We start from the raw sequence: 12048 nt of genomic DNA, 5'->3' as shown, positions 1-12048 counted from the left end.
CACCCGAGTTTGCGGGAAAAAAACTAAACACACTCGAATCCAAAGTTCCTCCTTATTTTCAATGGTCGTAACAATAAGTCTTACAATCTGCTAGTACATTAAATAAAATTGTTGCTCTGGTAGATCTTGCAAAAAATCAGACTGCTCGTATCAAGGCGAGGCCCTGAATATTCCAATTGTATTCTTAGGTTGCTTTAAAAAAAATGATAAAACTTTCAAAAAACTGAAAGCCATACCCCACAGGCTATGTAAAATATAAAGCGATATATGTAGCATACAGCACGGTATCAAATAGACAAAATAGCATGCCTCAATTCCTAGGACGAATGTCTTACGGGGGGTTCGGTAATCCCTTCCCTATTGTCCCAAATTGGCAAACCTTTTGTAAACACCCAAAAAACTGCAAAAATTGATTGCAAGTAAACTATCTTTTTAAATTTGAGCTCAGGGCTTAGATGGTATAGAAAACTCAAAAAAGCCAAAAGGTTGCTTAAAAGAAGCTTGTCAAGAGCATCCTGCGTACGTTATGGAGAACTGAAGCTATCAAAATGTATTTACTACGTAAAATATATAGTCAGTAGGTATGATTTGTTGCAGTTGTTGCAAGAATTCGTTCAAAGAAGTTTGATGGTGAATACTTGTTCAAAAATTTTCAGTTTAAGAGTGTTCATTTTATACGACTAAATTAAATGATTCAGTGAAACTACTATTAACCAGAGAAGTTTCTTGAGTCTCAGTTGTTTTTCACAGCCTTGGTTTGCGACCTAAAGTACTTCACAAATCTAGATCTATCTCGCTCCTCTTTCTGTGCAAACTCCTCGAGCTGTCTTTCCAGCCACTGATCCACGTAGTTTTTGTCATCTGGGTTCTCTGGAATGGCAGCCAAATTATTCCGCATGCGATCCGTCACACTCACGAACATTTCACACAGCTCGCTGATTTCTTTGGCCCTGTTTTTCATCATCTTGTAGTACTTCTGTTTCGCCCCGTGGTTTCCGGCGCTGATCATTTTCTCTACCTTCGTTTTAGACAAGTTGATAAAGCTCACGCACACTTCCAGACTCTTGATGAAGTTCCCGATTGCGGGGATCAGCTCAGTACTCGTCAACATGACTGCTTTACTAGCAATTTCGGCATTTTGCAATTTTGCAACTGCTTCCGCTGTCTTTCTGTCTGACTCAAGGTCGTGACCGCTAGCCACCCCCTCGCAAATTGCAGCTGATATTCCCAACGTCACTCCCCCAAAAACTGCTCCCCAGAATCGAGTCGACTGTGCTTTCTCTTTCGATTCTCTCGCTTCCTTTATGAGATCTTGTCTTTGTCTGGCATATTGATTTTTCATTTCTTCCAGTTTTTCAATTCCAACCACGGCTTTGTCTTCGTTTTTCTTCATCCCGATAATGATTTCGTTGTGCATATGTCGCAAAACTTCGCAGACGTCCTTCGCTTCTTTCAGCTCCTCGAGAGTATCGTTTAGACACTCTGCCCACTCGTCGAAATCCAAATCCGAGTACGAATCCATGTAGGAAGATATCATCTTAATCGCTTCCTCTGTCTTCGGCAGAATCTCCTTTGAATAGACAATCGATTGCTGGCGAGTGGAATCCCGAACCTCCAGGAACGTTCTAGTCGCATCGTCCTGGCCAGTGACGTTCACTTCGTTGAAAAGTCGTCTCAAGGAACCACTGTTAATTACCAAGTTGTATTAGTGAGAACAAAACAAACGATTGAAGGATGTTCGCTTGCAATGAAATCAGCCAAAAAATGAACACCAAAAATTAAAACCGCATCAACTCACTCTTCGACAGCTTTGAGCAGGTACTTGCTAAGATAATATTTTGAACAACAAAAAAATGCTTGTTGCGAATTCCGTCACATGAAGTATTAAGAAAGCAAGTTGCCATTGCAGAATTATGTTCACGGATTCCGCACCATGTTTTTAAGAATCCATGTATGAAATTTGCGCACGGAATCCGCGTAATTAGAAGCACAAAATAGTTTTTTGCAAAAATAACATACCTAAGCATCAATCTATTTTCATACAATTACGTTTTGTTTTTGCCCAATCTTTCTGACTATTACAGATGGGTTTCGGGCCAGGATATTGAGTATACAGGACAATCAGCAGACATCAAAATCAGACTATATGATTTTTTTATCGCAAAACTGGGGAAAAGGATACCACAAAAAATGAACAAAGAAATGAGATGCAATACGCCGAAAAAAATCTAGCAATAAATCAAAAACTCATGAATCAGTTAAACTATACGGCGGTCAGCGTTTGATTCAAGTCAGGTGTGGCTATTCGCTAGCTTTCTGACCAGAAGGTTAGTATACAGGCAATTGCGTCTGAAAATCAAAAAATTAGCAACTCAAGCTTCCTTTATTTGAAAAAAATAAAAGCGTGAAGTTGAGATACACTTTAATTTAAAACAAAATTTATTGCAATATGCAATTCCTATGGTCAACATGTGACTATTCACTATCTCCATGCTCAGGAATTGCATATTGCTTTAACCGGTTTTTAAAATTAAACTACCAAGCCCGCCTCCAATAATCAATTGGCTCGCAAAAAATTAGTTGTTGTTCTGATTAAGCTATCAGAGCAACAAAAAACTTTAAACAACTTCAGGTTAGGCTATATCTTAAATCGGTTTGAAAAATTTTAGATTTCATAGAACGAATCGGTTCCCAAAAAAATGAAGTTTTTCTAAGCAAGCTATTGAAGCTATGAAACTTTGAAATATTTCAAAATGTTTCATGAAGCAAATCGGATGACGCAATTCAAGGTTTTCATATGAAAACTATTCAAGCTATAAGTCATTGAATTATTTCATGTTTTTTCATAGAGCGAACCATTAAGCCAAAGTTAATTTCTTCTAGGCAAGCTTGACAAAAGTTAAGTTTTCTTAGTAAGCTACTCAAGCTATGAACTGAAACATTTAAAGTCACTTCACAGAGCGAACTGGCTCGTAAAAAGTTCAACCTATTTAAAACATGAATTTTTTAAACATTTCTGAGTTATTACATACACTGATTTGGTTCACAACAATTATGAGTTTTTCGAAGCGAACTATTAAACTATGAGACTTTGATTTACTTCTTGTTATTTTCTAAAGACTAAAAAAAATTCTCAAAAAAATTAAAAATTTTCAAAGAAGCTGTTTAAGCTATGAAACTTAAAATAATTCACTTTTTTTTTCAAAATTTGAACCGGATCGCAAACTGCTCTTCTGGTGAAGCCTTTGAAGTGGTTTCCAGTTTTTTCTTAGTTTTAAAATTATTATTTTGAGCGAGCTAATGGAGCTATGAAACTTTGACATAATTCAAGATATTTAATGAAACAAATCGGTTCTCGAAAAACTTACTTAAGCAAGCTATTCGGAATTTTGAAAATTACAAAACTTTAAAAAATTTCCGAGTAAATTCATAGACTGGCTCGGTTTGCGAAAAGTTTATAACTTTAATTCTAATGGAGATATGCCAATTTGAAATATTTCAAGTCACTACATAAAAAGAATCCGTACGCGAAAAATTTAAGTTTTTCTAAGCAAGCTTTTTAAGCTAGAAATTAGAAACTTTAAAAATAATTCAAATTATGTCAAAAACCGAATCAGTGTGTGAAAAATTAAACTTTTCTAAGCGAACTAAACCAGCTATGAAATTTTGATATAATTCAAAATAATTAATGAACCAAATCAGTTCACAAAAAACTTAATTAAGCAAGCTATTTGAAATTTTGAAGCTGTTCGAAATTTTGAAAACTACAGAACTTTCCGATAAAAAAAATCCGAGTAATTTCATACACTGACTCAGTTTGCGAAAAAAATAGATTTTTCAAGGCAAGCTAATAGAGATATGCAACTTTGAAATATTTCAAGTCATTTCATAAAACGATTCAGTACGCGAAGAGCTCAAAAATTTTCTAAACAAGCCAATCAAGCTAATGAAACTTTTAAGTTATTTCATTATTTCATAGAATTCTTTCAAGTTATTTCATAGACTGAATCATTGGCGAAAAGGTTGTTTTTCTGAGCAAGCTTTTAAAGCTATGAAACATTGAATTATTTCAAGTGTTTCATAGACCGAATCGGTTCGCAAAAAGTTTATGTTTTCCCAAGCAAGGTTCAAAGCTAAGAAACGTTAAAAATTTTCAAGTTATTCTGTAGACCAAATCAGTTCGCAAAAAGTTGAAGTTTTTCTAAGCAAGCTTTTAACGCTATGAAACTTTTAAAGCTATGAAAGTTATTTCAAAGACTGAATCGTTCGCGAAGAGGTTGAGTTTTTCTATGCAAGCTTTTCATCAAGCTATGAAACTTTAACTAATTTCAAGTTATTTAATAGACTGAATTGGTTCGCAAATTTTTTAATTTTTTATAAGCAAGCTGTTAAAGCTATGAAACGTTGAATTATTTCAAGTTATTTCATAGACTGAAACGGTTTGCGAAAAGATAAAGTTTTTCCTTAGTTTGAATTTCTTAATTTTCGATTTTCAGACGCAATTACTTGAATACTCACCTTCCGGTCCCCGGGTGATTTTACGAAATTTCCTAGCTTTTCGGTTTCGAGTTTGGTTAAATTTTTTTTTTGAGGTGTGCTTAAAATGAACTGTGGTGTGCACACCTCAAAGCACACCTCAAAAACTGTCAAAATTTACTTGGGTGGCAAAAGAAAAATGTTCAGCCCATGTGAAAAATCTTTTAACAGTTAGCGTTCGATATCCAAAATTTCAGTTTTGGTCGCACTTGTTGCGCTTTTTGGTCTTTGCGTTGGCCTTTCTTTTATTTTTGGCCGAGAAAGTTAGCGCGTTCGGAAAATATAAAATCTGAGCGTGACCAAATCGGTGGTAATATCTTAGTCTTGCCGAATGTTCATGGCGAATGGCGAAGACCTCGACTTCGGGGAGATATATGCGCAATTACTGCGTCAGGCCATGAGTTTATTACAAACAAGAACCCAAAATTGTTCCGCAACGATCAATTTGCTCACCTGAACAGAGCCAGATCAACTGGAGCGTCCAAAAGAGCATCTCTCAGCTTCTCCAAATGAGATGACTCATCATCGGGGATGTTTGAAAGCTCTCCCATTTTAGGCGCAGAGTTGTTTTATTTCAGTTTTCGCTTTTTGAAACTATATGAAAGAAAAAGTTTGGTATCCGCTTTTGCAAATTTCAATTGGTAACTAAATTTTCGGGACAAACTGTCAAAACTTGCTAACGAATACCTTGAAATTTGAATAATTACAATTGTTAAGTATCGTTTCCTTACAGCAATAGAAGTGAATCATAGTTCAACGACTTGTTGTTCCGACTTTCAATTGGTAACGAACTTTTCAGGACAAACTGTCAAAATTTGCTAACAAATACATTGATATTTGAATATTTACAATTGTTAAGTATCATTACGTTACAGCAATAGAAGTCAATCATAGTTGAACGAGTTTTTGTTCCGACTTTCGGAGAAAGCTGAATATTTATGTTTGGCTTGGTTTTTTATTCAGTCATTTTCGGCAAATTTTATACCCCATTGATGATATTGACTCCCTGAAATCAAATTTAAAAGGTTATTTTACCTCCAATTTTTTTTGCAAGGTTATGGGAGTTTGGCGCCAATTTTATTCATAAGGCTGAAATATTTTTGCATGTCGAATTATCCCGCACAACAAAATCGTTCCAAATTGAATTGAGGGTAGCTAATTGATCGTATTAACTTCGTTCGACTCAAACTTTTACAATTAGATTTTGATCTTGTTTTTTAATATTTTCGTCTCTGAAAAACTATTCGATATGGATTAAAGGGCAGTCGGAACATTCAGGGCTTTGCCCTGTATACGAACAGTCTTGTTAGCCATTGAAATTCGAAGATCATAATGTTCAATAGCCTTTAAGGTTTATCAGCCATACCTTAGAGGCCATTGAACACTATGATTTTCGAATTTCAATGGCTAACAAGGTTGCTCGGATATCAGGGCAAAACCTTGAGTATTACGACTGCCACTTAACCCATATCAAATAGTTTTTGGGAAAAGAAAATATTGAAGCACATTATATGTTGGACAATCTCGAAAATCAAGTGTACAAATTTGAGTCGTATGAAATTAATATGAAAAATTAGATAGCCTCAACTCAGTTCGAAACTATTTTGTTCTGAGGGATATTTTGCCACGCATGAATATTTTGCGTTACGTTTTCAAGATTAGGGATAAAAACTATAAATTAGTTTAGAGCTTGACTAAATTGGCAGTTTTCAAACTGACAAAACTTTCTACTAAATTGATCGCAGGTAAAGCATTTGTTTTAAAATTATATTCAGGGAGTCAATATCTTCATTGGGGCATAAAAGTTTTTTTCGTTCAAAACTATTGTTTCGAATGCCAAAAATTGACTGAATAAAACAAACCAACCAAGCATAACTATTCCGTTTTCTCCGAAAGTCGGAACAATAAGTCGCTGAGCTTTGCTTTACTTCGAACTTTAACAATTTAAAAGAGTGGTTTCGGGCTAAGAAATTGAGTATACAGAAATATCAGCATACTTTGAAATCAGACTAACTGAATTTTTTTATCGCATATAAATATATCACAAATAAATTTTTTGTCGCATTTAAATCGCAGCACACGCATTTAAATTAACTGCTTTATTATTCCGACTTTCAAGGAAAGTGAGGAATACCCTAGCTAAGGTACGCGACTTGAGGCGGGACCATAGCGACACAAGTGAGGTAAATCGCGATCGCCATGTTTTGAAGATTGGGCTCAAACAATCAACAACCGCTCAAGTTCTCGCAAGAAACGATCGAACCGTTCAAAATTGTTCAAAACTTAGTAAGAAACGCTCAAACTGCTCAAATCTTGGGCGGTTTTTTGAAAATTTATCCCGAAGCGGTTTATTTGTTGCAGGGCACACGCAACCAGCTCTAGAAAAATCTGAATTCTATAACAACCACAATACCAAAACATATGCCAAAAATTAACCAAAAATATTTTAGAATCCAGTTTGAGAGGGGTCCAAAATAACGTATATTTTAATAAATTACAGCAATTATTCGAATCAATATGCGCCAGTCGGTCGTTTTAAAATTTTTCCACAAGGCAAATTTTTCCACGTTTTAAAAATTTTCCACGAGGCGCTTTAATTCCACGAGGCACTTTAATTTTCCACGCATTTTTGAGGCACTCTTATCACATTAGGGACCCAGTTATTTTCTTCTTGAAATGGTTAACTCTTTCACACAGGTACCCCGACTTGTTGTTTTAGTCCGTAATGAGGAGAGCCTGTACGTGGCGATGGACACCGAGGCAACAGCCTCGCCAATTCTCTACCGACAAGACACTTCCTAAAGACCGAGACGGCGGATTTTTTTTAAGACGTCCTGGGATCGCCGCGCATCTAGAGCGAAATCCACCCACACCCCGGACCGAAAAGACCACGCGCCTTATGGGAGAAAACAGTCGCACGAGTAAGCACTCGGGTGAGTAGACTGCAGAAAGTGATAACATAGACGATGTCTCACATATCAGTCGAAGGCATACTCAGCCACAAAAATTACCGCTGGCACTGCGGCTGCGTTTCTCTGAGGGCGAAGGTTACACCCAAGAAGAGACAGCGGCATGTACCGCCGAAGCACAAGAAGACACTGAAGATTTTGCTGCGTAACATAGACGGCTGGAGGGGAAAACTACCATCCTCAACAAGACCATGGAAGACACGGAAGCCTACATTGTTACTCTGCAAGAAACAAAATTCACCAAGCAGGTCATTGTGCCGACGGACTGGACACTGTACAGGAGAGACAAGATAATTCAGCGTTTAATGGCACGAGGACAAACTCAAGGTGGCATTGCGACGCTGGTTAGACCCGACATCAACACGAAGCCCATCGACAAGCTGAACCTTCCAGTGACAGCGGTACTGGAGAGCATCGGAGTCAGCGTCCTGACCAGAGACGCATGGCTAGATGCGTGAATATCTACCGCCCATCAGCGAGAGGAATAAAAGACACACGGAACGCCCAGCTGCACAACATGAGCACAGTGATCTGCAGCGAAATTAACGCGACATGGACGAGACAGGCAGCAAACTACAGGAGTCCATGGACAACACCAGTATGACGACTCTGAGTTCTGGGCTCCCGACCAGATTCGACAGCAGAGGCAACGGAACAGCTCAGGACGTCACAGTTGTGTCTGCGCAGAGACTACCCGTTTGAGTGGCAGACGTCACCATTGTCTGCACCACCACCAACAACAAGACCAAAGACGAACCGCATTAGAAAAAAACTCAACATTCGCAAAGCCAACTGGGAAGCTTGGCTGACGGAGATTTCGAAGGAGTTAGCCCTCCAACCAGAAGAGTTCGAGTCGATCGAGAAGGAGCACAATAAACTGATGGAAGCCATCTCCAAGGCATTCAAGAGGGCCATACCAACCACCATGAGGAAGAACCTGAAAACCTGGTGGAGTGACGACTGCGATTTGGCGAAACGGACCTGTAACGAAGCGGAGAAACAAGCAAAGCAGAACAGATGCAATCAGTGGTTTCGAGAACGGTACGACGAAGTTCACAAGAAGCTGAAAGACACAGTTGTAGAGAGCAGGAGAGCAAGCTAGAGGTCTTTCGCTGGGCAGCAAAACACACCATGGGAGGATCTCAGCTGAGAAGCCAGAGCTGGAGTAGTCTCTCTCGATCCTCATGAAACAGCTGGCAAAACCCAACCGCCGTTAACTCTGCTAGAAAGGAACATCGGCTACAAGAGAATGACCTTACTGGGTGTGCACATCGATTCACAGCTGAGGTTTGGCAACCACGCCCAGAAAGCCTAGAAGAAGCTCTGTAAGCGAAACCAGATACTTCAGGCGCTAGTCGGCAGAGGACGGGGAATGAGCGCCTCCGACCTCCGACGAGTCTAGAGCCTATGGCAAACCCAGCGGATGGTATGCAGCAGAAGTGTGTGGTGACTTCCTAGTGGGGTGTCTTACCATGCGGACTCACACATAACGCACTCAGAAAACTGCAACAATATGGTAGCGCGCTGCATCACAGAAGCGCCAAAAGCCTCGGCAGCAGCACAAACAAGGGCTTACGATGATCACGAGATAGCGCCCACGACGATCAAACAAGAAATTGAAGACTCTGATAGAAGGCTAAACTGCTAATCAGATGAAATCAGTTTCAGAAAGACTATCATATCCATGCACTGAGCCAACCAGGACCAAGTCCCAAGTAGATGCACGAAGACGCCCAGCTACCACAGAAGAAGACAGAGACCCGAGAGAGGCCCTAAAAAGGAAAAGGGATGACTGTCGCATAAAAGACTCTTTACACTAGGTCCCGGTACATCACTACCACCGCAGAGCAACCGCAGGGCAGCCCATGCCGACAGAATGTAGAAGTAGGGCAGAAGAAGTCATCCTGCACAAACTGAGGTTAAATTGGTAAATAGGGCTCCCTTCCTTTCCTTCAAGCAACGAAATATAGACACGGACAAGTGGATGACCCAAGCTGCCCCTACTGTAATAACGGAGAAGAAGACTCAGAATGCGTACTCCTGATTGCACCAACTGGGATGACGAGCGGAAGGTCACCCTTGGAGCGGACCCGAAACTAGACGTCATACAGACAGATACTTCCGCCTTCAATTTCTTAAGCAGCAATTGGGTTTTACCTCCCCCGTCAGCACAATAGACAATTTGTAACAAAAAAAACGACGGAAGCCTGTTGTTTTACGGACCGGGAATGCAATCGCTAGTTTTCTTTGTCCTCCAAAGAAGCAAAATGCATGCAAACCATTCCATACAGAAACAAGGATAGCCAGTTACTGAGCAATTAGCAAAGAAGTTGACGACCACAGTCTCGAAAAAAAAACATTTTTTTTTTCAAATTGATGTCGTGATAAAAAGATCTGAACAAAAAAAAATCTTAGGTATATTTGAGAGTGATAATAAAACACGTCACGATTCCCAAAATTGCGCAAAAAAACTCCAAAATCTATCTTGAGTAAAATTAAATTTTCACGGCTTGAACGATGCTTAAACAAGTCTTTTCTACGTTTTAAACTAAATTTGGTTACATTCGTTACTTGTTGTTCAAATTTATTTTTTCTACCTAACTTTGATGTTTTTGATACTTTTTTATATCAATTGAGTATAATAAATTTGCAATGGATTTTGATGTTTTACTAATTAATAGCAATATAATCTATTTTATTTGATTATAATCGATTAATTTTGACTTTTAAAGAGACCGAAATTTAAACTCAAATTCAATCAGTTTTTATTCATGGAGTTCCAGTGCAGGGCGTTTTTTGGTGAAAAAGAATTTCAGCCATTGCTCCGTTGAGTAAATTATGGCAGCTGTGAATTTGAAGTTCAGTTCAAATTTTTCTGTTATGGTTGAATGATTCTTCTACTACAGTGCTGATTTAAATTATCCGGACAAAACTAACGTAACTTGAATTTTCAAACGCGTTTTTTCTCAAATTGGGTTAAGATTAGACAAAAAGTAAACAGAACAAAAATTGCTTAGAATTTCATCAGAATTTATATGGTGCAATTTTTTCTCCGAAATTCTCAACCAAAATTTTACCCCAAAAATGGGTCATTTTGGCTTTTTTCAATTAATCTAGAATTACGCTGAAACTACTTTGTTAATTGATAAGAAAATTATAACACAAGAAGCCTCTTACGCAGTTCAACAAAGTTTATGAAGAGTTAAATCTCCAAAAATTTGCGCAAATTTCTTAAAATTTATTTTTAAACAGAGATTCTGGGTTTTATGTAGTAAAAATCCCATTTATTGACTATCAAGTGAAAATTCTTTCTCTTATACTGGTTTTCAGAGAATTAACCCTTCATAAACTTTGTGGAACTGCGTAAGAGGCTTCTTGTGTTATAATTTTTTATCAATTAACAAAATAGTTTCAGCGTAATTCTAGATTAATTGAAAAAAGCCAAAATGACCCATTTTTGGGGTAAAATTTTGGTTGAGAATTTCGGAGAAAAAATTGCACCATACAAATTCTGATAAAATTCTAAGCAATTTTTTTTCTGTTTACTTTTTGTCTAATCTTAACCCAGTTTGAGAAAAACGCGTTTGAAAACTCAAGTTTTGTTCGTTTTGTCCCGATAATTTAAATCAGCACTGTACTTCAAAACAATTTTCAGTGATGAATGATAAAACAATAGTTCCCGGAGCTGCTTTTCTCCACTTAATTTTGTCGAAATCTGATTTCAAGTTTTTGGCCGCAATTTTCATTAGTTTTCTTCGCGTTTTTCTGCTCGGAGTATGTGACAATTTTCTGAACATAAGTCTGATCAAAAAGTCGGCAAAATCTGAACGTAAGTCTATAAAAGTCCATAGTAGAATTTTAATAAACAGTTTTAAGTAGCGAAAGAATTCAGCATGTATTTGTTTTTAATGTGCATTTATCTAAAACAACACACTTGCTAATCATATACAAAACCGTCTTGAATACGACAAAATACAAAAAAAAATAATGAAAAAATTGATCTTTTTCATGAAAAAAAAAAACGCTTGTCATACAATTTCCTTGCATGGAACAAGGCTTTGTGTTTAGCGCAAATGAGTCGGCTTATTTACCGTGGTTGAAAAAGTCTGGAAAACAGTTAGGGAGTGGGGATTCAAGTGGGGGTGGGTTCAGGTGAGGCAGGGGGTGTTCAGGTGGGGGGGGGGGATTCAGGTGGGGGGGGGGTTCAGTGGTTGATGGGTTCAGGTGGGGCAGGGGGTGTTCAGGTGGGGGGGGGGTTCATGTGGGGGGGGGGGTCAGGTGGAGGGGAGGGGTTCAGTAGAGGAGGGGAGGGGTTCAGTGGAGGAGGGGGTGGGTTCAGGTGGGCTGGGGGAGGGGGGGTTCAGGTGTTCGGGGGGGAGGGGTTTGTGGGTTCAGGTGGGGCAGGGGGTGTTCAGGTGGGGGGTGTTATGGGGGTGGTGGGTTCAGGTGGGGTGGGGGGTTCAGTTGGGGGTGGGGTGTGAATTCAGGTGGGGGAGGGGTGGGTTCAGGTGGGAGAGGGGGTGGGTTCAGGTGGGGCAGGGGG

At 38.8% G+C, this 12048-nt stretch overlaps 1 protein-coding gene across 1 annotated transcript; it reads right to left on the bottom strand.

Moving 5' to 3' along the window:
- Positions 1 to 582: 582 nt before the first annotated feature.
- Positions 583 to 5335, bottom strand: LOC134839133 (uncharacterized). The gene is made up of 2 exons (XM_063854576.1): positions 4990 to 5335; positions 583 to 1685 (listed from the first exon to the last, which is right to left on the bottom strand). Exons 1-2 carry the CDS (start codon positions 5085 to 5087, stop codon positions 734 to 736), a joined length of 1050 nt encoding a protein of 349 aa, XP_063710646.1. The 5' UTR covers positions 5088 to 5335; the 3' UTR covers positions 583 to 733.
- Positions 5336 to 12048: the final 6713 nt, after the last annotated feature.

This window comes from Symsagittifera roscoffensis, chromosome 2 (assembly GCF_963678635.1).
Source record: "Symsagittifera roscoffensis chromosome 2, txSymRosc1.1, whole genome shotgun sequence".
NCBI lineage: Eukaryota > Metazoa > Xenacoelomorpha > Acoela > Convolutidae > Symsagittifera > Symsagittifera roscoffensis.
Note: the sequence above shows the minus strand (reverse complement) of the source record. Positions and strands in the feature narration are given on the sequence as shown.